Source organism: Hypomesus nipponensis, chromosome 14 (genome assembly GCF_054491055.1).
Source record: "Hypomesus nipponensis isolate SF chromosome 14, ASM5449105v1, whole genome shotgun sequence".
In the NCBI taxonomy this organism is placed as follows: domain Eukaryota; kingdom Metazoa; phylum Chordata; class Actinopteri; order Osmeriformes; family Osmeridae; genus Hypomesus; species Hypomesus nipponensis.
Window position 1 is genome coordinate 20433901 of NC_140374.1, and position 26790 is coordinate 20460690.

At 52.1% G+C, this 26790-nt stretch overlaps 1 protein-coding gene across 3 annotated transcripts in view; it reads right to left on the minus strand.

Moving 5' to 3' along the window:
• Window positions 1-26790, minus strand: part of srgap1a (SLIT-ROBO Rho GTPase activating protein 1a) — a 64861-nt gene that overhangs the window by 29973 nt on the left and 8098 nt on the right. For all 3 annotated transcript variants that reach the window (XM_084671546.1, XM_084671545.1, XM_084671544.1), the window contains exons 2-6: window positions 14560-14755; window positions 8962-9124; window positions 5668-5730; window positions 2361-2543; window positions 1641-1769 (exon numbers count right to left, since the gene is read on the minus strand). In XM_084671546.1, coding sequence (XP_084527672.1) covers window positions 1641-1769; window positions 2361-2543; window positions 5668-5730; window positions 8962-9124; window positions 14560-14755 — 734 coding nt within the window. The remainder of the gene's footprint in view (window positions 1-1640; window positions 1770-2360; window positions 2544-5667; window positions 5731-8961; window positions 9125-14559; window positions 14756-26790) is intronic.

Sequence of the window (26790 nt, forward strand, 5' to 3'; positions counted from 1 at the left end):
GGGAGAGGAGAAAGAGGGGTAAGAACCTGGGTGGAGGCCAGGTCAGTGATGGAGATCCATGTTCACACTCGTGTTGGTGATGAAGGTGGGAAGCTGAAGTAGCATCATCTCTCCATAGCATCAAACCACTTCCCCTGAAACTGTCAATATTTCCCCCCAACCTTAAGACTTTTCCACAGTTCTCAATAGGTTTTGAGATCACCCGCCGGGCTCTGACAGGGTCTGTTAGGGTTAGGGTTAGCACTTCCTGGGTTGTTCCACCAGAGTAGAACATGGCTGAACCACAGCAGAGAAGACACAAACTCTGCCTTCAAACGTCCAAAACTGTCTCCTCTGCAGCACGTAACACTTCTCTCATTAACTAGGGCCTTGAGTGTCTGGAGTCTAGACTAGAGGTCGAACACACACACACACACACACACACACACTCTCGCAGCAGCCGTAAAAGAGTCCCAGGGACAATCCTTGGCACCGAGTGAACCTAACAATGCAACAAACACATATGCGCGTGCACACACACACACTCACAGTAGAGTGCATGCAGAGGCAGAGCTTTTTGATTGCGCTGCGTGGAGCTGTGGGCACGTCACATTCCCTCCCTCCCTCCCCCTCCCCCCCCCCCCCCCCTCCCCCTCCCCCTCCCCCCTCCCTCCCTCCCTCCCTCCCTCCCTCCCTCCCTCCCTCCCTCCCTCCCTAAAACAGAACACTGATCGGTAAGGAATCTGCTCCCTAGCCGGTTACCCTGGTAACGCCAGAAATGTGGTACAGAACTACTATTTCAGGTCAAAGAATAACATCCCAGGTAGGCCAGTTTATAAATAAGTCATGTTTACAGTCTGGGGACGTGGTGGTGGTGGTGGTGGGGGGGGGGGTCCTGACAGGATGTGGATGCAGACTGAGGCTGAGGTAGTGTGTCTCAATTAAACTATAAGGCCACATCCCTCTGTTTTTTCACCCTCCCCCTCCCCCTCCCCCTCCCCCTACTCCCCCCCCCCCCCTCCCCCTCCTCCTCCTGGTCTGAGCTCTGCTCTCAGGCCTGTGGACACAGAGGCTGGTCTGAGCTCTGCTCTCAGGCCTGTGGACACAGAGGCTGGTCTGAGCTCTGCTCTCAGGCCTGTGGACACAGTGCAGACGTGTACCGCTGCAGCAGCGAGCTGATCAGAAAGCAGAAACGGTCCGACCCAGCCAGTCCTGCTGGAGTGGAAGCATGTGGGCACTCCCTCTGTGGAGCCAGTGTGACGGCAGGGGCTCAGAGTCAGGCTCAACAGCTGTGTGTGTGTGACTCAGACTCCCTATTTGTGTGAGTGTGTGTAAATGCTACGGGGGCAGTGTATGTGTGTGTGTGTGTGTGTGTGTGTGTGTAGAGGTGGGTGGTGTGCCTCAGATCTCTGGAAGACTGTCTGAAAGGCTTGTTAAGCATGTTAACAAGAGATCCTATACGGGCCAGAGAGCCTTCAGGGCACACAAACACATGCACACACCTACACACACACAAACACACACTCCTCCACAACATACTGCCTGGAAGCTCCAGAGCACAGTACTCTGACAACACAGCGTTTCCCCTGTTCCTAGGCACGTCGGCGGGCTCGTATGAGCACCGTGCCAGCTGGAACAAACAGAGCCCAATGCTAACTTACGTCAATCAGGTCTGACAGGTCGTGGATGTAGTACTTGAAGACGGACGAGTTGGAGGCTTCCAGCGTCAGGAGGTACTCGTTACGAGATTTGATCGACTTCAACTTGTTTTCTGAGTACTTGGCCTGGCGCTGGGGAGAGAGACAGAGAGAGAGAGAGAGAGAGAGAGGGAGAGAGAGAGAGAGAGAGAAGGATAAAAGTGAGGCAGATGAATTAATGAGCAAAAAAAATCCCTTTTATTGAGTCGTTTCTTTCATGTCTGTGAGTTGAGCCTCTCTCAGAAGCCAGGAATACCACAGTGAAATGAAAATAAGCTATTATACACTGCAGGCAAAACAAACTAGAACAAGAACGAGAGGGGGGCGAGGGGGGAACACAGACTCTAATCTGTGTGTATTTAAAACTGCTCCTGTCTCACACCCCTCCAGGACACTCCGCAGCTGTGCTGCTCCTAACTTCCTTCCTCCCTGGCCGCTCCGCCATTGGCCAGTGACTCATGCTGTTCCCCCTATCTCCACGCCTCCCTGGAACATTCCAAGAAGACAGGGTGAGAGAAGGGGCTTCCCATGGCAACCAGCCGGCCGGTCGCCCAGCCCTAACAGAACCCAGCAGAGGTCTCTGACCCCGGGGCTGTGAGGGGGGTGACCCAGGTGGGAAGGTCAGGGCTCGGGGGACTCCTTACAGTAGGACTAATGAGTTCCCATGCTTTCCAAGTGTCTTACCTTCTCCTTCATCTTCTCGATCTTCTTGACAGAGCTGCGTCTTTGGTTCTTGTCCTCCAGACGGATGTGAAAGACTGGATCTCCAGAGCGTCCAGTCTGCTTCTCCCCCTGCTTCTCCGCCTCCTTCAGCTTGCCCTCCGCGCTGATGCTCTCAGAGTGGTACATGTGGTAGGTCTTCATGACCTGGGGGCAGGTGTCAAAGGTCAGAGGTCGACATCGTTCGTCTTGCTTGTCGAGAGTCGGAGTGGCTTTGAAGACAGCCATGCTTTCATCACGGTTCACCCTCCCACCCGGCGTTGATCGATTCCCAGCTCTAACACAATGGATGTCCTTTTACCCCCCCCTCCCGCCACAAACCAGAGACAGATCCTCTCTCCCCTTCGCACGGCCACTCAGATTAAACCACAAACCCCCGCCATGACCATTCTTTGCGGTTCAATAAAAACCTAATTTCTCAAATAGCTCTGTTGTTTGAGAGCCCATTTAGGGCAGTTAGCTCAAATGACTGTGTTTACGGATGGTAACTGTCTCATGTGTGAGCTGGAAACACCAGCTCAGCCACGCGGTACAGAAGGACTTCCTCCCCCCAGACACCCGGTCACCCCTGTGGCCGTGGCCCGGGACGGAGGCCTGTCGGTGGGGAGTAGGAGCGGGGTGGACTGGGGTCCGACGCAGGGCCCGGATCAGGTGGTGACAGACTGAAAACTCAAACCACTTCCACCGACTTCCCCCCTTTTGAAGTTAAAGCAATGATCCGGGGGGGTTGGTTTGCTAGGATAGTCCTTCACAGAGGGCAGCCTGCTGTAGGAGACGTGCTCCAGAGCATGTGAGTGGGGAGACTGCACACTGGGACCAGCAGAGCAGAGCAACACTGGGAAACACATTACCTTCACTACAACATGCTGATTCAAGCCACTTCCTAAGGTCTGACTCATTGTTATTAGTGTGTGTGTGTGTGTGTGTGTGTGTGTGTGTGTGTGTGTGTGTGTGTGTGTGTGTGTGTGTTACTCATATCTGTATGCATTAGGAAGTGAGTCAGAAGCAGCGATTGGAAGGCGTCACAGATGTGACTGCTGGGATGTCTTCGAGGGCAGAGCTGAGATGGGAGTTTCCAAATGCTCTTCTGGAAGACTGAGGGGGGCCACTGAGGGGGACACTGAGGGGGGCCACTGAGGGGGGGCCACTGAGGGGGACACTGAGGGGGGGCCACTGAGGGGGACACTGAGGGGGGCCACTGAGGGGGGCCACTGAGGGGGACACTGAGGGGGGGCCACTGAGGGGGGCCACTGAGGGGGACACTGAGGGGGGCCACTGAGGGGGGGCCACTGAGGGGGACACTGAGGGGGCTTCTCTACTGGCTGAGAGGAGGCCTGCTACTGAGACACAGCAGAGGTTTTAAAGCCTGCCGTCTCACTGCTTACTGTCAGAGGCATGACCAGAATGATGACACACACACGCTAGAGTTGTCTTCCTGTTCATAGCAGCTCAGCTTCTGCACGCTGAGCTGTATGAGGCACCACGGATGACTACAGCGTTAGTACCGGTGTGATTTAGTCATGTGGGAGAATCGGACGTCTCTCCTACAGGCTGGAGCAGGGGTCACAGAGGACACAGGCTCCGCTAGCCTGGCACTGCTACCTCGCGGGGGAGAGAAGCTCTTTCCCCGGCTGGAAGAACCCTCCGACCTTAAACTGAGCAGGAACCAAGAGGACGACTGAGAGATGAGATTGAAGGCCGGCAGTGCGGCCCAGAATGACCTGACTGGACAGTAAATTACAGCCGGGACGTCTGTCCATATGCCTTCTACTGGTCTGGTGAAACCCTCAAAGAGAATCAAACTACAGCCTTGTCTCTCTGGGCTAAACATGTCAGCCCTCAGGCGGGGTATTTCAGTCCCAGAGAAGCAGCAGGGAGCCGGGTTTGTTTGTCTAGCGCTGCTGCCCAGCGTCACGCTGGAACCAGAGAAACCAGGACTGACCCACCACCAGCCTGACTCTTCACTGAGTGTGTGTGTCTGTGTGTGTGTGTGTGTCTGTGTGTGTGTAGTTCGTGCGCGCCCTGGCTGCCGCTGAGGTTTGGTTGTGTTTTTTTGGAAAGACACATTTAGAGAGCGACCAGACCTGTCATTTCCCCAGCCGTGGCCACACAAACCTCGTGGCTTTCTGATGCAACAGCCTTTGTGTGTTTCTGTGGAAGGGCCTGGACTGTACGCGAGAGAGACAGCGTTAGAGCTGGTGTTCCACGTGTCATGTTGAGTTGAAGTGCAGAATGGACTTTACATTCATACAACATCCAGACACCTTTGCTCTCCAGGGAGACAAGTTACATTTTTACAATAAATATTATTCATTTAGCAGACGCTTTCATCCCAGGTGACATACAAATAGTGCACATAGGAGGTAAATACAAAATACAGGATAAGAGGTGTGTTGTTCTACAGTATTTCGGGGGGCAAGGTCTGTGTGTGTTTACCAGATGGTACTTGGTACTCTGGTATCTCAGCTACCCAAACTGACACCTGCTTGGTCCAGGGACGGCAGGTGAACTAGCTAGCTGTACGCTCCCAAGTCGGATATTCTTAACGATCAATATCATTGTCATAAACAGGAAATCTTTACTGAGGTTGCCATATCGAAATTGATTATTGGGATTTTCAATTGATCCCTTACAGCACGAGTACAGAGTGTTGAGGTCAAATGGGAGAAACCTGGAGGGGGGAGGGGATGGGAGAGAGAGGGGGGGGGGGAGAGGGGGAGGAGAGAGGGGGGAGAGAGGGGGAGGGGAGAGAGGGGGGGGAGAGGGGGGAGAGAGGGGGGGGGAGATAACCCACTAACAGTTTCCTGGCAGCATCTGGCACCCCCCTATCATCAGAAGGTCCAGAGACACTCATGAATCTCAGCCGTCACTCGCAGAAGGCTGAAGGGAGCAATTAAAAGCTCCGGAATTAACTATTGATCAAAGATTGAAGCGCCCTGGACAGATGGGCCTGAAGGAGAGCTGTGTCTAGAGACTGCTCTCTGGTGTAGACCCCCAGACCAGACTGCTCTCTGGTGTAGACCCCCAGACCAGACTGCTCTCTGGTGTAGACCCCCAGGCCAGGCCTGTCTACAGACTGCTCTCTGGTGTAGACCCCCAGGCCAGGCTTGTCTACAGACTGCTCTCTGGTGTAGACCCCCAGACCAGACTGCTCTCTGGTGTAGACCCCCAGGCCAGGCTTGTCTACAGACTGCTCTCTGGTGTAGACCCCCAGGCCAGGCCTGTCTACAGACTGCTCTCTGGTGTAGACGGATACAGGAGAGATACTTACAGTGTAGAGCTCATTTAGAACCTTCATCAGGTCCTCCTGGAGTTGGAAGGTGATCTCTTTACTCTGAGAAAGAGAGAGAAAGGAGAGGGGGAGAGAGAGAGACACACACCATGTTAAATGAGTGCCCTTTGTATACTTACACTGTCCATTTTTTTCTGTCATACATGTACCAAGTTCAATATGGGAATTCATGGAACAATCAAATCGTACTACAAGAAAATCTCACAGGAGGGCATTACAAATGCCAACAGATCATCATCACCTCCAACCAACCTTAACCCTACCCTCCCTCCTGTAACCCTACCCTCCCTCCTGGAAGCGCCAGTTCTGGGTATCATGTGCATGCTCCCCCAGTCCCCCCCTAACACAGTTATCCACAGTCTAATCTCATTGAGGAGGCCCTTCCCAGCACAGGGCTGCAGCACGGCTCCTGGGGGATCCCTGCCTCCACCCAGGCCCACTTCCTGCGCCGATGGATGCTTCTGGAACCTGTCTAACTGATAGGTGGGTGAGAGAGAGTGGGGGGGGGGGGGTCACATGGGTCCCTCCCCTGCCTAGTAGGACACAGCTTGTTTCCGCAGGGTGGGGGGAAAGCGTCTGGGTTGAGGTCAAACCTCAGGGATGCAGGTGGATCTGGACACGTGTGTGTTGACGGTGAGGCGTGCACACGCACGCACGCACACGCACGCACACACAGACGGAACTTTCACTGTCTACGCTCCAGTGGAATTGCAAGGTGTTCCCTGGTTGGATGGAGCAGGCAGCTCTGCCCTCGTGACAGATCCATCGCACTTGTTGACAGCTACAGTATCACATCCTCCACCTCCCCGCTCCAGTGCGCTCTCCTGAAGTCAGAACAAACAAACTTAGCCTGTATAAATAGTGCTAATTCACCTGGGCTTGGAACGCTCTCACGCTCTCCTCAGAGAAGATGAGGCTAAAGAGGAGGGCCTGTTTCAGTTCACCTGGTTCGAGGGTTTAACTGCTCTTCACTGGCCTCTACCAACACCCATGATGTCTGGGCGGTTCAACACGAGCCAAACAGGAGTCGCTAGCCATGCTATGCTACGTGTGCCACGCTCAGAGGGATCCCTCCTCTCCCTGTCTTCAGTTTTACAGCCTCAGAGGAGACGACCTCCGACAGAACCAACACTTGTCAGCTTGGCTCCATTCAGATGGCTGGGAACTGATCCAGAGCTCAATGAAAAGCTCTTCTTAAGAGCTCAAAGTCACAGCTCTGAGAGGGAGAGGGAAGGATGGAAAGAGGGAGAAGGATGTAGAGAGAGAGAGAGAGAGAGAGAGAGAGAGAGAGAGAGAGAGAGAGAGAGAGAGAGAGAGAGAGAGAGACAGAGAGAGAGAGAGAGACAGAGAGAGAGAGAGAGAGAGAGAGAGAAAGAGAGAGAGAGAGAGAGAGAGAGAGAGAGAGAGAGAGAGAGTGAGAGAGAGAGAGAGAGAGAGAGAGAGGCAAATGGAGAAAAAGAAAGATGGGGGAGAGAGACAGAGAGTGAGGGGGTTGCTTCCTTCCTCAGCTGACAGCAGTCACGTGACCTGGTCGTCAACAGCCTTGCCAGGAAATGAGCACCTAAGCCAAACTGCCTCCTTATTTCCTGTTTTAAATTATTCACTTCAACAGTGACACCAGGAAGCGGTTTCTTCATTCAGATTTCAGGGGAACTTTTGGTAACCTGGAAGGCCGGTCAAAGTTATGATCTAATCTAATCTACAGACTGTGAGTCCTTTATAAAAGGGGAGTTTCCAATAAACTCTCACTGATGATATGAATCAATTTAATGTTGTTTTTTTTCCTGTTAGGTATCCGGGAGGGGGGGGGGGGGGAGCTCATGCTGCTCTCCACATGAATCACACCCGACCACACTGTACAGGACAAGCACAACCCGGAGACGGTGGCCCTCGTTTACGAAAAACGAACGCGAAGGTTGGCCTGCATCAGCCTGGACGTGAGCGGAGGCTGCGTTTTTGAAGTCGGCGCAGACTCGTGGTGGAGCATTCTCAGACCTTCTGGTAATGAAATAACCCAAACCTAAAGACATGAGGGACAAACACAGTTGTGACTGCAGAGCTGGGAACCAGGCAAGATGAAACCAGGCACATGACAGCCCCAACCTCTGAAGAGACAAGCTGACCAGAGGGCTTAACTGCTTAGCCGCGGCCCAGCAGTCTTCCAGATGACTAAGCAAGCAGGGTTAAGAGTGTTCAGACCCAGGACTGTGATGGTGATGGACCACACTGCACATGTTTACTGAGTGCTCCTTTAACCTGGTGAATGTTGTTGTTCAGGTCTAATGACCTCGGCTGAGATCAAACACCTCTGGAAGGTTCTAATTGGTGGGGGGAGGGGGGTGAAAGTGTCCTGTGAACAATGACATCCCCCCTTCTTCCCCCCTACCCCCCATGAAAACAGTTTGTCCTGTAAAACGTCACTGGGAGCTGGAGGGGATATCACGTACGCATGCAAACAGACACACCACACTCTCTCTCACACACACACACACACACACACACACAAAGAGGACCTAACTAGCACTGATTACTGCAAGCCGGGGCCTGTTCAAAGCCAAACCCGACACTGTAATTGGAGAGAAGAGCTGGCATTCTTCTTCTTTGTGAGAGGAATGCGAGAATGCGGAGAAGAGAAGAGGGGCTCGACATCTGGCCTCATTAGCAGAGCAGGAGCCACAAAGCCCCGGCAGAGGAAGTGGCTGCCACGACTTCCTGTCTGTGTGTTCCGTGGGGGCTGCAGACCACATGAAGCCCTCGCAGTCATCATCAGGACTCGTCTATTCATTACACCATGAAAATGGTCTCTACTGGTCTGATCAGCCAGTCACATCTGCACAGCCTACAGCTAGAGAGAGAGCAAAGGAAAGAGAGAGAGCGAGAGCGAGAGAGAGAGAGAGAGAGAGAGAGAGAGAGAGAGAAAGGCAGAGAAAAAGTGAGAGGAAAAGAGAGAAAACAATAAAGGTAGAGAGAGAGGAGAGAGAGAGAGAGAGAGGAAAGAAAAAGAGAGAAGTAAAAAGAAGGACAGAGAGGAAAGAGAGAAAAAGAGAGAGCTTGCAGGCCTAGCTTGTAATTTGGGCCTGTGGTCTTATCATGTGACTCTGCGGCCTGGGGGGGGGGGGGGGGGGGGGGGTTAGAATCCCTCAGCTACAGCCCACTGATGGGAGGGGGCTGAGCGACGGTAAAGGCCCCCAATGAGCCTCGCATGTGACCTCTGACCTCTGGCGTAGGTTGCTGCTGAGAAGGGGGTCGAGGGCCCCCTTTCTGAGGCCTCACCTTCTTGAGCAAGCGCGTGGAGTCCTCGCTGATCTGCATGAACCTCATGATGACGTTGTTGAGGTAGATGTCGCTGAGCGTGGCGTGGTCCTTGCTCTCCCTCCTCACCTGGTTCAGGAGCAGGTACCAGCAGTTCACTGGGGAAAGGAGATTCTGGTCCTTTCTGTGGGGAGACACGGAGAGGAGGCTTGGTCAGGGCGGAGGCTGCTTTGAGACTGCCAACGTGGCTCTGTGTACGTGTGTGTGTGTGTGTGTGTGTGTTTGTGAGCATGCAGTGTGCGACCCACCCCCCTTCTCACAAAGCAGAAAGTTGTGAGACTTCCTAAAGTGGATCAGCTTCTTAACAACAGCAGTGCTAGTGTTAGTGCCTCCCTGGCTTCCCCTGGTGATAAGTGCCCTATATATTCTTAATGTCGGTCCTCTTTCCAGCACTCGCTATATCTATATGTGTGTGTGTGTGTGTGTGTGTGTGTGGGACATTGCGTCAGAGGTGCAAGCCAGACTGGTAAGTCTAATCAGTGACGGTTCTGGGACATTGCATTAGATGTTCTGAGCCAACCTGACTTCCAGCAACTAGGGGGAAGTCTCAACAGTGGCCCAGGAAGCCAAGGAAACTTCCCAGACTAAAGTTCCCTTTTAGCTTGTTAGAAACAGTAGAGAGAGAGAGAGAGAGAGAAAGAGAGAAAGAGAGAGAGAGAGAGAGTGTGGGAGTGTGAGAGAGAGAGAGAGAGAGAGAGAGAGAGAGAGAGAGAGAGAGAGAGAGAGAGAGAGAGAGAGAGAGAGAGAGAGAGAGAGAGTTAGTTGCGAGCCCTGGATATGGGTCAGGTGGTCAGGGGTCAGTCCACAGGAACCATATGGAGTCCTCCTCTGCCTTCCTCTCTGAGCACCACACAGGCTGCAGCCTTATCCAACAGGACAAGTGGAACTGTGAAGGCCTTCCCTGCCAGAGACCAAACCCTGAACTTCAGCAGCACACCAACAAGCTCCCCAGAGCAGGAAAGAAACGACAGCTTTTCTTCATGTTCTTTACTTGATGAATAGCAAACCAAACCTCCTGTGTGTCTGGTATCCCTTTGTGGGACGACTCGATAACAGGAAGCAAGCTGCGTATGGCAAGACAGAACAGAGTCTGGGCCGACTGGACAACATCTTAACCTGACACACACAATTTCTCACAAATATGAAAGGGATGTAATAATACAATTTAGCTAAGAGCTCACTGGTGTATGGAGGCCACTTGTATCGAAGCGGGGGGACGTCACCACACACACACACACACACACACACAGAGTGATGTATGGGGGCCACTTGTACCAGAGTAGCCAGGAACAAACAGTTATGGCTGCAGAACTGCTGGACAGGATCACACACAGACCTTGTGTTTGTGATTGCTTCTTCCTGTATGATCATGGAAGAGCTGTGAGTCTGAGATGTAGCACTAGTGTGTGTATGTGTGTGTATGTGTGTGTGTGTGGCAGCAAAGTTAAAGAACTGGGCCACCAAACCCTCCTAGGAACTGGTTGTGGTTGTGATACCTTCCTGTTCCCCCTAGCTCCACTCGACTCCAGCCCACCTCAGAGCAGCACAGCATGGTTCTATGCACTGACCCAATTCACCAGAGAACCCACACCCCACACCCCCACATTCTATATCCAAGTATCGCATGAAAACACCACAAAGAGCGGGGAAAGTATTAAAGATCCCATGACATGCTGTTTTTGGATGCTTTTATATAGGCCTTAGTGGTCCCCTAATACTGTATCTGAAGTCTCTTTCTCAAAATTCAGCCTTGGTGCAGAATTACAGCCACGACAAGCAGTCCCACGATGAGCTTTCCTCAGAACGAGCTGTTTCGGTGTCTGTAGCTTTAAATGCTATGAGGAAGAAAGAGGCGGGGCTAACTGCCATGCTTTGGTTGTTTTCAAGCTATGATGTCCGAGGAAAAACCAATGTCACGCTAGCACTTTCTTAGCTCATTTTCTCATTGGTGGGCCGAATTCTCTGCGTGGGCAAAGCAGAGAAAGGGGAGGTAACCTTCCTCCTTGTGACGTCACAAGAGAGGATTTTTTCAAAACCGAGCATTTGAGCTTTTATTTTCTCAAAGGCAGAGAAGAATACCCTGGTCTTGTTTTACACCTATCACAATTTCTAGCCACTGGGGGACCAAAGGCAGGCTAGGGAAACTCATATTAATGTAAAAAAAAAAAACTCCTAAAGTGAAGTTTTCATGTCATGGGACCTTTAAGAGACACCACAGTTTGCACCACCACATTCTTTCACAGCGCCCCTGAAATCCACCACCGTGACACCAAAACAATGAGGACTTTACAATAACATAGTCTATGTGACAGCACAGAGATGGACAGCCGTTAGCATAGCACGCTAGCTCCAGCTGGATGGAAACAGTGAAGCCACACAAGCCCTCCAATAAATCAATACAGAGTACAGAGGCCAGTGTTCTCGGGGAGGGAAGGAGAGAACAGAGAGCTGGCTAGTGAGGGAGAGATATGACATGGGCCATGGCAGCAAATTGACCCCTGGGAGTCTGCTAGCCTCCGTAATAGCAGGAAACTTTCACCATGTCATCATTTCCTGTCCCGTGCAGGAAGTAGGTTAGATGGGGGGGGGGGGGGGGCAGAGACAGGTAGAGAAACATGAGCTTACTCCCCCCCCCCCCCCCACACACACACACTAAGTTCATCAGGGTCAGTATCAAACAATCGGCTCCACCACGAAGAACTGACCATGAAGCAGAATGTCCTGCTCAATGTGCTGTCTTCATACAGGGGCTTATCTGCTGCACTCACACAGACAAGGACGCTGATACCATCTTTCATTAATAAGCCTCTTTGTATGCGCATGTGTCTGTGTGTGTGTGTGTGTGTGTGACTGTGTGTGTGTGTGTGTTTATGGCCATCCCAGAGTGGGTTGTTGTACAGTTAGAGGAGCTACAGCAGAGAGAATAAAAGGTCTTAAAGAGCCGACTGGCACAGCGAGGAACACACAACCACTTCCTGTCCCGTTAGGAGGTCTGAAGACAGAACAACAGACTCATTACAGGCCATCTGCATTCCACTGAACCCACTGGTGGAAGAAAAAACTAGTTCTGGAGCCTTGACGACAAGTGTGTGGGGGGGGGGGGGACCTTGAAACTACGCAGAGTTGAGCAGGTTTGGAAGAGTCGGAGGGTCGGGTACCAGCTCAAATCAGGAAGGATCAGAAATGTTCTGTGTAAAGCCCCTCAGCCGTGCTAGGATAGGCGTTTGTTTGGGAGGCGTCAGGGCTAATCAGGGAGCTAAACACTGTGTTCCAGATAGAACACATCCAGTCTCCTCAGTCTCTCTGAGGGTTCGAGTTGGTCCTTGTCTGTGTTTGAATAGCACACTTATACCTCCTCCCTTTCTGTTCTCTGCTCCTTCCATGTGGCCCTCCCTGAACAAACACTGAATACTCCCTGTTTGTTCTGCTAACCGCCACAGCTACAGAACACAGCTACAGCTACAGAACACACAGGACAGGAGAGGCCTGGCTGTCTGGCTGACTGACTGACTGACTGGCTGGCCGGTTGACTGACTGACTGGCTGGCTGGTTGACTGGCTGGCTGGTTGACTGGCTGGCTGGTTGACTGACTGGCTGGTTGACTGACTGGCTGGTTGTCTGACTGACTCTAGAGTTAGTGTTAATGCTCCGTCAGTTCTTTCCCCTCCGGGCCGGCAGAGCCAGGCCCAGCTCCACACACTAACAGCCAATCAGAGGAAGTGCTTCTCCTACCCTCGAACCAGCCAATCAGAGGGAGCTTGTCTCCTTCCCTCGCACCAGCCAATCAGAGAGAGCGTGTCTCCTACCCTCGCACCAGCCAATCAGAGGGAGCACTTCTCCTACCCTCGAACCAGCCGGCCCCAAGGAAAACAACACAGAGAATGTTGAGGACACAGAAGCCCCTCTGTGCAGGGCCGGTTTACAGCAGGAACATGAGCCACATGGTTCCCGGCCCAAGGAAGACCTCTCCCTGTTATTCACACGTCTCACGTTTACGGAGCGGACGCATATGCGGCTGCCCGCTCCGTTCATGTTTACCCTGCGAGTTAACTCACCAGAATCTGAGTCACGCCACTCAAACTGCAGAAAGCCTGTGATGGAGCCCTGCAGATCCCCTTTAGTCCCCGCATGCTTGTACCAGTCACACACAGACACATGCGTGCATGACGGGGGGAGGAGGAGGAGGAGGAGGAGGCACCATCGCACACTGCAGCAGCAGGTTGGATCTCATTCCATGTGGTCAGCTGTGAGTTTCTCTCTTGCGTGCTGAGACAGACCTCTACCCATATGGTTCTGCTCCAGAAGATCACGTCAAACATCACAGGCTTTTACACCCATTCCTACAATTTAGAGTAAAGCATTGTGGGAGGAATAGTTTTCCTCGCACAAAGACCCAAACTCCCACAATTCCCGTGTAGCTGGATATCCAAGCAGGGTTGTGAAGGGTGGGCAGGTGACAGACAGGAAGGGAAAGGTCTGTAACTGAACCAGAACTGATCCCCAGAGGGGCTGGCCTGGAACAATGACACATTATTCAGGATAGAAAGATGAGAGGGAAACAGCCATATTGAATATTTATCGCCCCAGGATCTCGTAAAATGTGCCTTTATAAATATATTGCATTTAAATCATTAATGCTCATACGTTCATATATCAGGAATGCATACATTTTATATGTATTCAAGAACTGAGACGTTATAAACCATCTTGACTGCTTGAGCTATTATTAGAGGAGATGTTAAGATGGCAGAGAAGAGGAGAGGCTGGGAGGAGGCTGGGAGGAGAGAAGAGAGGAAAGGAGGCTGGGAGGAGAGGAGAGAGGAGAGGAGGCTGGGAGGAGAGGAGAGAGGAGAGGAGGATGGGAGAGAGGAGAGGAGGCCGGGAGGAGAGAGAATAGGAAGGCTGGGAGGAGAGAAGAGAGGAAAGGAGGCTGGGAGGCGAGGAGAGGAGGCTGGGAGGAGAGAAGAGAGGAAAGGAGGCTGGGAGGCGAGGAGAGGAGGCTGGGAGGAAAGAAGAGAGGAAAGGAGGATGGGAGGAGAGAAGAGAGAAGAGGAGGCCGGGAGGAGAGAGAGGAGGCTGGGAGGAGAGAGAGGAAGCTGGGAGGAGAGAGAGGAGGCCGGGAGGAGAGGAGACTGGGAGGAGAGAGAGGAGGCTGGGAGGAGAGAGAGGAGGCCGGGAGGAGAGGAGACTGGGAGGAGAGAGAGGAGGCTGGGAGGAGAGGAGAGAGAAGAGGAGACTGGGAGGAGAGAGAGGAGGCCGGGAGGAGAGGAGACTGGGAGGAGAGGAGAGGAGGCTGGGAGGAGAGGAGAGGAGGCTGGGAGGAGAGAGAGGAGGCTGGGAGGAGAGGAGAGGAGGCTGGGAGGAGAGGAGAGGAGGCTGGGAGGAGAGAGAGGAGGCTGGGAGGAGAGGAGAGAGGAGAGGAGGCTGGGAGGAGAGAGAGGAGGCTGGGAGGAGAGGAGGAGAGATGAGGACCACTGAACCAGAACATTCTCTGAGCAAACTACAAGAACATACAAAGAATGCTGAGTCACTCAAACACGCATCACACAAACTCCTTACTTGTACTGTTGGTGATCCTTGGTGCTGCGGGTCTTAGCCATGAAGCGCTCAGCCAGCTTCTCAAGGTTTCTGGAATATTCCATTTCGATCTCAGACTTCTTCCTGAAGAAGTCCTGCAGGTCCTGGAGGAGCTGGACTCTCATATCCGTCTGCTGGTCCAGACATTTCTGCTGCTCCACCAGCTGAGCTCGGATCTCTGAGGGGAGGGCACAGGGGTCAGAGGTCAGAGGAACTGGTAGCCAATCACTTAGCAGGAAAAAATCGTTGGGCAGGTTATGAGGCAAGCGGTGGGTCAGATATATTATTTATTGTAACCACATCCACTATGGATAGGTGACAGGTCAGAACAAGGTACCAATCGGATAGCACTGGAACATATCACGTAATTCAACCCCTTAAGTAAAGCAATCCCCTAAGGTAGTGAGCTTCAGAAGCCTATCTAATAAGGATGTTTGTGGTGAGGGATGTTCAGGTTTGTTAAGAGAGGAGTGGAATCGGCTAGCTGGTCTCAGGGGTGTCATAAAAACACAGGCAAGGACACACACACACACACACACAGAGGCAGGGGAAGAAGGCAGTGACGTGTAAACAGGCTGTTTAAAGTGGCACACACACACACACACACACACACCATACTACTCCCTGGTGAGGAATCTCACCTGTCAGAGAGAGGTTCACTAGGCATCACACCCACACACACACCTACACACACACCCACGACTACTGCTTTCCCCCTTTGCTTCTCTTAGAAGCAGGCCCTCCTATACACACACAACTCTCTTCTTTCCTCCGGACAGTGTGTAGTGGATGTCTCCTACAGGAAGCTTCCGTCAGAGCTGGAAGTCTCTGCCAGGGGAGGACAGTCGATCACCCCCAGCTGAAGACAAGCCCGCTTGGCTAATGACCAGGCTGGTGACTCACTACCTGAAAGGGAGGGTAGGTACCCCATGCTGGGTGGAACACCCCTGACACCCAGCAGGGCCTTGGGCATGTGTAGAACTGGTCTGGATGTCTGGATAAGGGAAGGCTGTTGTGTCAGTGTGAAGGGAGGCTTTAACCCTGGAGACAAGCAGTCAGTCAGCATCAGACACTGATACACTGACCTCAAACACACTTACATTGCACACGTACACCCAGCATTAAGACACCAGCCCTAGGCTAGCCTAGCCTACCTCACAGACACACACACACACACAGCTTAAACATGCAACGCCTGCCTTACCCAGCCCATGCTGCTGCAGTTGAGTCACTAAGAACTTAGTCCTTATGGCACATCAGGCTGTCACACTATCAACTATAAAGGAGCAGAGCCTCACTCAATCTGCTTGTGCAAAGAGGCTCTTCCACAAACACACGCCAGAAGGATCCGGGGCTCATTTGATGCCCATAAATATGCCACTATGTCTGGCTGATCAATGATCAATCAAGTGCTTACTCATGGAAAAGTCTCCAGCTTGGGGTCCTGTGTGTGTGTGTGTGTGTGTGTGTGTGTGTGTGTGTGTGTGTGTGTGTGTGTGTGTGTGTGTGTGTGTGTGTAGGTGTGTGTATGCGCGCACACTAGTGGAATTACCCAGTGGTCCATATCCATTAATCAGTATTAAAGTGTCCCCAGTCTTGATAAATAAATGAGCAAAGTGGTTTGTATTAGCGAGACTTGATTAGGCGTTCTCCTTGCCAAGACTTTCAAAGAAAAACACCTCTCACTGTTTCGCCTCAAAGGGATCTCAACCATTAAGGGATGAGACAGACTAACTCTTTACAGCGTTCCGTTTTTTTCCCATTGTCTAATCTAATTGGCAGAGGGAGTTGAAAGGCTGTATTAGTCAATCAATGGGAGATCAAACCCAGACATGAGTTGATGGTGTGGCGTTTCCAGTGAGAATTCTCGTTTCCAATGCAAACTCACGGAACTTTTAAATTCATAGAATGAATTGTCATGGAAAGTTGCTGCCCAGAGCCCTGTAGGAAGAGTTTTTACGTTGCTCTGGTGCGGCACATTGTTTGGTAGGGTGCCGGGAGTGTAAATTCGAGCAGAATCGTCCGGCTCTGTGCGGAGCTTGGAATAACATTCTATGATTCTTTGTTGTTCTAGCTGTCTTATGCTAGCTAGTTTCGTTTTGACTGGGTACATCCACAAATGCCCTGATAAACGCATCGAATAAGGTTCGCTTCTCTTGCTAGGCGTCCGTTCGCCTGACTCGCGTCGCCAGCTATCCCACTCTGCCTTGCGAGGCCTGTCCTTTGAACACAAATGGGAAGCTGAATTTTGCTGTTCAGACGACGTTTTCAACTAAAACTTAAAACTTGTTATGCGGTTTGTCTGTTCGTTTACACGACATGGCGTTTTGGTCCCTGAAAACTTTTGAAAACGACACAACTATCGTCTCCGTGTAAACATATAGAAACAAAATTTCGTTAAACGATGACTTCGTATTAGGTGTTCGGTCTATAGGCATGCGGGCGAGTAATTCAAAACAACGCCCGATTTAAAACTACAATCCACTCTGTTGAAGAACGCTTGGATGGGGGGTGGAGGTGGAGGAAGGTCGGCAGGGGAGGAAAGGATAAGGTGCTGTAGGGCATGGTGAAGATGGCAATAGGAGGGTGGAGGTGTTTTGGGAGGGGGGGGGGGGGACTTCAAAGGTCTCTGTGATCCACTTCAAACACAGAGGAGATGGAAGCACCTGTGCACTTCTGGGAACTGACATAACCAGGACCTGAAACAAGTCAACGGTTGTGGCAGGTGGCTGGAACAAACACCAGCTCTCCCTCTTTCTCTCACCCTCTCTCTCCCTCTCTCTCCCTCTTTTATCTCACCCTCTCTCTCCCTCCTTCTCTCTCCCTCCTTCTCACTCTCTCACTCAGAGGTATGCAAACTGGAGGGGGGAGGGAGGTTGCATACATTGGCATGTACACTGGGGGACAAGGACAATGGCTGAGAGGCCTGAGGTCTTTGTAGCATTCAGTTTGAACCAAAGCCCTTTTGTTCAGGCCTGGCCCTAGTCAAGCCACCCTTTGAAGAGCACACAACAAATGCTTCCCATATCCCCTATTCATGAAAGCAAAAATGGCCAAACTGTTGCAAACTATGAGTTGCTTTTGAAGGCCGGGCTCTGGCTGTCTGTCTGCTCTGCTTGGACAAGGTTGATGTGCCAGCAGATCTGGATCGTGACCCACAGCGGGGAGCGGTGAACCTCTGAGCGCAGCTTGGACACTGTCACAGAAACACACTCTCTAGCACTAGGAAAGAGGCTGTTCACATTGCTTTAACTCTAACTCAGTCAAATATCTCCCCTGGTCTCCTCCTCACTTCTCCTCCAAGACGTTGTATGACCTTGGTTCCTGAGCGACACACAGATTGTCAACTTCACACAGTGTCCGGTTCGCGAGATAATCGAGACAGAGTAGGTTCCCTGCCTTTCCAGTTAGAGAATGAGTCCTGCATGGGTCCCGCAGTTTCCTTCCTCCTCTCCTCCTAGTCCATCTCTGCCAGCTGCTATGTAGGGCATGCTGTACTAGGCTGAGCTGTTCTCAAGCTAACCTGGAGAGATACCTCCAGACCCGTTACCACCATCAGCATCACCTGACGTAGCCCCGGACACAGGGCCCATGGGGGATACTCGACAGCTCAGCGCAGGGGTTTTGGGGGGTGGGATGGGGGTGTGCATCCTGTAGAGGAAATGGTGAGGGGGTAAATAGCTTCAGAAGGTAAACTGGCACATCATTTTCACTTGCCGGAGTGTGTGTGTGTGTGTGTGTGTGGGGGGGGGGGGGGTATGGTGTTACAGCACAGCACCATGACATCACTAAGGGAATAGTGAACCATTCATGGTCTTCGATGTCAGCCTTTCTATCTTGGGTCAGTCTTACACACACACACACACACGCACACATGTTGTTTGAGTGAGTCACCATCATTCGCTCATGATGTCACAGAGCAGCAGTGGGTCGGTGCTGCTCGCTACTGGAGACACCAGCCGCGTCCAGGATGACATCACCCTGGGAGAGACGCTAGGCTACAGTCTCACACTGGCATCCTGGTACATTAGCTAACAAACTAGTCTCCCCATAGCCTCTCACACTGGTACCGTAGCTAACAAACTAGTGTCCCCATAGCCTCTCACACAGGTACTGTAGCTAACAAACTAGTGTCCCCATAGCCTCCCACACAGGTACTGTAGCTAACAAACTAGTGTCCCCATAGCCTCTCACACTGGTACCTTAGCTATGAGTGTCCCCACAGCATTGGAATGTCAGTGAGAGAGCCAAGAACATTGACTTGTTGGCTGGAACTGCCCTTGTCCCAGGGGCCCTGTCCAAACCAAGCAACACAGGCCAGAGACACTAACCAACAGGCCTTTATATCTAGTGTGAAAACATTGGCAGCATGACACTGGAATTATGCTCGGCACAATTTGCATGCTTTTGAACTGACATGAACTGTTTAAAATGGCTTCAGTCCATGTGGAGTTTCAGAGGCGGTCTGCCTGTGTGTGTGTGCGCATGTGTGTGTGTGTGCATGCGTGTGTGTGTGTGGTGCGGGGGGGTTGTTTGTTGCTGCAGCCGTATCACTGTCCCCAGGGAGCAGAGGCCTGTGAACTACTATTATTCTGTCACTGCCTCCTATTGCGCGCACACACACACACACACACACACTCGCACTCTACACACAACAAACGGGCACAGAGGAACACACACACACACAGACAGGGACACATGCACAGGCATCCACACACACACACACACACGGAACACATGCCGTTCTGCTGGATCAGCTCTGGTTCCTTTGTTCCCCTGCCCTGCAGGACGGTGTGGTCTGCTGATGCACCGGTGTCTAGCTCCTTGCTGCTCCCAGACTCTCCAGGGCTTCACACCACATCACCACCCCCCAGCCGGGTCATCGCTGCCTCCCGGAATCAGGCGCTCCGCCGCCATAGCAAAGACGACCACATTAACTGGTGGCTCATTACTGTCTAACTGCTACATGTTTGACAGATGAGTGCTCTCTCTTCTGTGATATGAGAGATACCGAGCCTGTTCAGCAGAGTCATTATTTTAATGTCTATTCGCAAGCAATCACTGCAAACTAATAACCCTTCATCGCTAGTAGCTCATCTCTGCCAACTAACCACAGTCGCTAGGGCAACAGCTCAACAGGATACAACTCCTCCTTCAGGCTCAGGGGTGTGTGTGTGTGATATTGTGTGGGGGTGTGGGGTGTGTGTGTGTGTGTGTGTGTGTGTGTGTGTGTGTGGGGGGGGGGTTTGTCCATCACCACGCTGTGCTACGGTGGCCTGTAAGGGGCATCCGGCAGGGCCAAGCCAAACAGCAGAGGGCTGCTTTAGAGGCTAACTGGTGGGAGAAAAGAGCAGCCACACTGTTGATTCAGCTGCAGGGTCATATCCAGCACTACTACTGGCTTTGGACACAACAGCCTGTGCTCTGGCTCCTCTACTGGTCCAGGTTTCTGAGTGTGTGTGTGTGCATGCGTGTGAGAGAGAGAGAGAGAGAGAGAGAGAGAGAGAGAGAGAGAGAGAGAGAGAGAGAGAGAGAGAGAAGGTGACAGAGATGAGAAAAAGATTCTTCAGAAACTCTATACAGCTATAACTCCCCAGTAGACAGTTTCTTGCTGAATCAGGCTGTTTGGGAAATAACATCTCGGCATATCTCAGATATACCAACCCCGCCCCCCCCCCCCCCCCCCCCTCTACCCCTCCTTCCCACAGTTGAAAAATGACACTGAGCCAAACATCTAGGCTCCCATTGTACTTGTTGTTTGGGAATAGCAGTGATGGAAAGCAGTTTGAGGGGATAAAGCTCATGTGTCTTCCCAGACCACCTGGTACCCTCCACAGGTAGATCGCCCCGGGCCCGGCCTGCCCTGACAAGCCCACGCTCCCACAGTTAGGACCTTTCACTTGGTGTCAAACTCTCTGTGTTTGAGGCAGCAGAGCTGAAGCCACAGACCTGTACTAAGGGGTAACATCTAAAACAGCTCCTGGGGACATAAGACATTCCTGGAACTTCCAGCGGGATCCGACAGAGAGAGAGAGAGAGGGGTGGCGTGCTCACATGGAGCCCCTCTGGAGATCTCCACGGAAACAAGGAGGAGACAGGGAGGATGTAGGAGAGGGGCCGATGTGATGATGACGTAAAGAGTGTGTGTGTGTGTGTCCGGTCGAGTTCCAATAAGTAGTTTTCTGATCTAGGTCTGTCGTGTCAGGTCTGTGTGCAGCTCAATAATCAATCTGTCACTGCTGCAGTTAGGTCGTTTAATATAACTGACAGCAAACAAGCAGGCAAGCTGAGACACAGAACTCCCAATAACTCCCCCCCCCCCTTCCCTTCCCTTCCCCTTCCCCTTCATCCTTCCCTTCCCTCCCTTTGTCCCTTCTCTCTAACCAATCACAGCCATTTTCCCTTCTCTCTAACCAATCACAGCCTTTGTCCCTTATCTCTAACCAATCACAGCCTTTGTCCCTTCTCTCTAACCAATCACAGCCATTTTCCCTTCTCTCTAACCAATCACAGCCATTGTCCCTTCTCTCTAACCAATCACAGCCATTGTCCCTTCTCTCTAACCAATCACAGCCTTTGTCCCTTCTCTCTAACTAATCACAGCCTTTGTCCCTTCTCTCTAACTAATCACAGCCATTGTCCCTTCTCTCTAACCAATCACAGCCATTGTCCCTTCTCTTTCACCAATCACAGCCATTGTCCCTTCTCTCTAACCAATCACAGCAAGTGAATGTGTCCACCTGGACTCCACAGAGCAGACGAGAGAAAAACACTGAAAATAACAGCAGAAAATTCGGCTTGTTTTCATCCCTTCTTATGACTCGCGAGATGATTGTCAGATCAAAGGCATGTTTAGAGGAGCAAATATTGATGTTGGGGAGACGACGTTCTAAGGAAAATAAAAACAGCTCCCAGCGCCAGCTAGCCAACTAGCTACCATCCAATATCTGCATCAGTAATCAGGACCTCCAGACACCAAGCACACAGGGCTGTCTTGTCTCTCTCTGACGTAGTCTCCCCACGCCGCCAGGTAGACCGTCTCCTCAAGACCCCCCAAGACACGTCTGGAAGTCCACAACCTCTTTCTTCTATGAATCGTCAACATCAGCTGACTAGTACTCACATGATTGAGTCGTTCTTTTTGGTAGCGCCTGTCTCCGCGGCAACCGGGGGTGGGTGGGTGGGTGGGGTGGGTGGGTTACTCAACCTCTGAGGTTATTATGGGGTATGATAAGTGATACAAAAGCTGTCCGCAAGGTGAGCTGATAGGCAGAAAGGTATCCGTGTTGGTGGTACAGTTGTTACAGTCGTGGATGCATTTCACGATGTCTCAAAGGTGTGCCACTTGAGCTTCTCAGCTGCCTGACATGCGGTCTTGACGGTCTGGGCTCACAGCATGTGTGTGCCAGAGAGACAGGCCAGACCAGTCAACATTAGGCAGGGGAGGAAAGTCCATTAATCCGGGGGACTTCAGACGAGAGCAAATACTAGAGTAAAACCACATGGGAAACATTTCCCATTCCTCCATGATTTGTACCATATCCCCAAAACAGCAAAGAAAAACAACGTGTTCTACTCATGTGTTTTCCTTTTCATTCCTCACCACCCCTCCCTCCCTCCCTCCCTCCCATCCCCTCTCCGTGTTCCCCCTCCAGCTGTGGCCCACATGAAACAGACCCTCTCAGGAAGTGTGGTTTAGGTCTTTGATTGAGCTCAGTCAAACAGCAGGGTCAACCAGAGGAGGAACACTGGACCTATTCAAGACCAGCAGCTACCTAGACCTGCAGCTACCTAGACCTGCAGCTAGCTAGACCTGCAGCTAGCTAGACCTGCAGCTACCTAGACCTGCAGCTAGCTAGACCTGCAGCTACCTAGACCTGCAGCTAGCTAGACCTGCAGCTACCTAGACCTGCAGCTAGCTAGACCTGCAGCTAGCTAGACCTACAGCTACCTAGACCTGCAGCTACCTAGACCTGCAGCTACCTAGACCTGCAGCTACCTAGACCTGCAGCTCATGAGAATCCCAGCAAAGTTCAGTCTGGGCGAGATGTCTCTGAGAGGCAAGGAGTGAGGGATCAGGTCAGTGTGGATGAGAGAGAGAGAGAGAGAGAGAGAGAGAGAGAGAGAGAGAGAGAGAGAGAGAGAGAGAGGGAGCAGGTCAGTGTGGGTGAGAGAGAGAGAGAGAGAGAGAGAGAGAGAGAGAGAGAGAGAGAGAGAGAGAGAGAGAGAGGGAGCAGGTCAGTGTGGGTGAGAGAGAGAGAGAGAGAGAGAGAGAGGGAGCAGGTCAGTGTGGGTGAGAGAGAGAGAGAGAGAGAGAGAGAGAGAGGTGGAGAGAGTGAGGGAGCAGGTCAGTGTGGGTGAGAGAGAGAGAGAGAGAGGGAGCAGGTCAGTGTGGATGAGAGAGAGAGATAGAGAGAGAGAGAGAGAGAGAGAGAGAGAGAGAGAGAGAGAGAGAGAGAGAGAGAGTAGGTCAGTGTGGATGGGAGTTTTATCTCCAAAGGAGCAGCTGCTGGACAGAGAGAGCTAGCAAAGCTGGAGACACACACCTATACACACACACCAGCGTGTACTAAAAAGCATGTCGTACTGACATTGTAAGTCACGGACACAGCCAAAGACTCGCACACAAACCTAAATTGGTTTCCTCGTCTAAAAGGCAATATTGATTACAGTGGAAATGCTTTTACATGAGCCAACACTGTGTCCTTGTCTACTGGGTGAATATAGGATCTATGCATGTTTGTTTGCTTTGTGTGTTTGTCAATAGAGGCTCAGTCTCATTGTACAATTACCATCATAATCCATTTAACAGCCCCATAGCCAATCGGATTATTGGGATTGTCAGCGCCTGATTTGACCCTGGAGTTTTACTGTATTACAGAGAGATGGGACACACACAGACACACGACAGCAGAGAGAGGAGAGACCGGGCGAGGGAGAGAGGAAGAGAACAGGAAAAGGAAATTGAGAGGAAGAGAGAGAGAGAGAGAGAGAGAGAGAGAGAGAGAGAGAGAGAGAGAGAGAGAGAGTGGGAGAGAGAGAGAGAGAGAGAGAGAGCTACCATAACAGACAGCATCGACAGGCAGGATCCACAGACCACACACTGAGTGGCTCCTTCTCTCTGTAGCGGAGTGCTTCTCATCACATCTGACAACACGCTAACAGAGGGGGGGGGCACACTGGGTCCCCCCGTGTGGACAGGACTGCCCGGTCCAGGACAGGGCGAGTCTGAGAGCGGGCTGGTCTGAGGAGCGCTGTGCTCTCCCAGGTGTCAACCCTCCGCACCACGTGAGACAGCAGCCATGTGGAGGACGGGCCGGACAGGCAGGACACGGAGGAACAGGAGAGAGGGGCCCAGGTTGCTCAAGCACACCAGGGGTCATGAGAAGCTCCCCCTCATTCAGGTCGAAAGGAAGTCTGGAGTTTTGGGGTGTAAGGGTGTAGGAGGGAGAAAGGGAGACAGGCGAGGGAGGGAGACAGGCGAGGGAGGGAGACAGGCGAGGGAGGGAGGGAGACAGGCGAGGGAGGGAGGGAGGGAGGGAGGGAGGGAGGGAGGGAGGGAGGGAGGGAGGGAGGGAGGGAGGGAGGGAGGGAGGGAGGGAGGGAGGGAGGGAGGGAGGGAGGGAGGGAGGGAGGGAGGGAGGGAGGGAGGCGAGGGAGGCGAGGGAGGGAGGGAGGTGCAGCAGGATATCGCCTTACACTCTCCTTTGTGTCTCCACACGACAGCAAAAACAGGACTGGTGCTATTCTATGGTGCAGATTCACATTTGGCCATCAGTCACACAGAGTGTGTGTGTATAGTGTGTGCGTGTACGTGTATACCTCAGAACTCTACTCTCCACGAGGCCGCGCTAGGCCAGGTGACCATACATCACCCCCCGCCCTGACACGCCATTAAAAAGAACAAATCACAGGACCCCTGTGGAGACAGAGGCTGCCTCCACACTGCCTGATTAAAAAGGAAGATAAATGACCACAACATTGCTGCCCCTGTCTACAAGCATCTGAGTAAACAAACACACACACACACACACACACACAGACACACACCCACAAAGAAAAAGACCTGACAGAGGACCAGTGTTAACAAGTGTATGCAACAGAGCAGCATTCATCAAGTCAGCCATGTCGCTACAACACAAATTGGCACTTTAGCCCTGCATTCCATTTCCTCGATTTTCTTCATTATTCTTTGCGTTGGCTTTCAATCGTGAAAAGCAAATGACGAGCGGAACTTTCTCAACCTCGACGTTTCTGTCATCTGGCCCAAGTAGGAAAGCTCTCCCAGATACCCGTGTGATTGCGCCCCTGGTTCTGCCGTTAAAGAGTCTGTCTGCTAGTTAGTGCTCAATTTCCAGGTCTCTCCAGCAGCCTTCATCAGACGCAGGAAGTCTCCCCTCCTCTCTGTTCTCCTGCCAGCCCTGCTCCCTGAGTCTGAGAGAGAAGAGTACTCTAGTATAGGACAGTCTTCCATCGGCTCTTTCTAGGCCACCTACCTTTGCAGCGCCGCTACAGTACCTTTCTCTCTTAGTACTCGTTTTATTTATTTATTAAACCTTTATTTAACCAGGCAAGTCCCAGTGCACAGTGACAGAACACATTACACAGCGCTCCACACATCCCCCTAGCCCCCTTAAAAACACTTGCGAGGCCCAGAGGAAGAAACCTTGTGACCAGAAATTCTAAAGAACTGCATTGCATCACCTGGATCATGTGACACTGCATGCTGGCATCCCTGACTACCCTGTACAGTTCTACCATGACATCATCAAAAAGGGCCAGATGGAACGGTGAGATATAAAGGTATCCGGTGTCTTCAGGAGCAGCCCTGAGCGTTGCAGTGTTCCCGGCTGTGTCTGTGTCGAGGTATATAAAGACAAGTACGTGAGAGGGGCTTGTTCCTTCAATTATGTAACGAGGAAGTCATTACCTAACCTCGTGTAAAGGTTTCAAGTGATGAATTATTCAGCAGCAAAGCTGAAGGCCATTCACTGACACAACAAGCTCCATCCACCAGGAAATCACCCGGCACACACACACACACACACACACACACAGGGGGGTCGAATGAGGCCGCATCGTCAGCGAGTAGAGGCCAAGGGTCATGGTGGGGGTGGAGGAGAGGGGACAGAAAAGGACAAAGGCCAGCGCTCTGCAGGTCCTGACTGGAGAGGGAGAGCTGTCAGCTGTAGGTATGTCCACCTAGTTCAGCTTAAGGCATGTTGACTGGATCCACATCTATCCATGGTCCATATCCTACAGCCAAGAGGCTCACCCAATGGAATAGCAGAACTGCTATTTCAGGTTCAGCTGTAGTCACCATTTACTTAGCGTGTGAGCTACGTCCTCAATGGGGAGTGCAGACCGGGTATTTCTGCAGCTGTTGGAGGGAAAGGGCATCTTCCAACGTACATCTGATTTCATGTAGACCTGCTCTCCAACAGCAGATCTAGTCTGAGTGTCTGGGAGTGAGTTCAGCCTAGTTTGGAGGCATCATTGAGACCTGATTGCAGAGGACTCCTACTACACCACAGCCCTAAAATAGCATGAAGGAAGGGAGGGAGGGAGGGATGGGGGGCCGGGGGGAGAGCAGAGACTTTGAATCACAGATGACCAAAGGAGGGCTTTGCCTCTGACTAACTGCTTCTCCATATGTAACCGCTTGCAGGGGACACAGTGTGTGTGTGTGCGTGTGAGAGGAGTGGGGGGTGGACTATGGCACACAGATCTCTATCTGTGACCGGGTCTTATTTCCGTAGTCTGCTATGCACACACACATCCGTCCGGGTCTGGAAGCTTAGCCCTGTGTCTAGCTTCCAGGGAAGGGGAGCCGGGGGGGGGGGGGAGAGGCTGGTGGGGGGGGGGGGGGGGGGGCACAGCAGCACAGCTCCCAGCCAGACTGAGACAAGTCCTGGGCAGGGAACGACAGGAGACCACAGCAGCACAACCGCTGAGAGAGAAATGGGGATTGGAGAAAGTAGGACACCAGTAAAGCAGACAGAGAGGCACGGCCACCTCCAGCCTGCATGAGACGCCGCTGATGAGACAGCATTGTGTGCTGGGATAAAGGACAGGCAGCTCCTTGGCTCCAAGCTATAATCAATCAGGCTTAGCAGACACAAAGGAGACCTGACCTTTGGCTGACATCTCCATGACCACTGCTTTTTTTTTTCAAGACGTGCCCCTTCCCAGCCCCAGCCTTAGTCCCAGCCC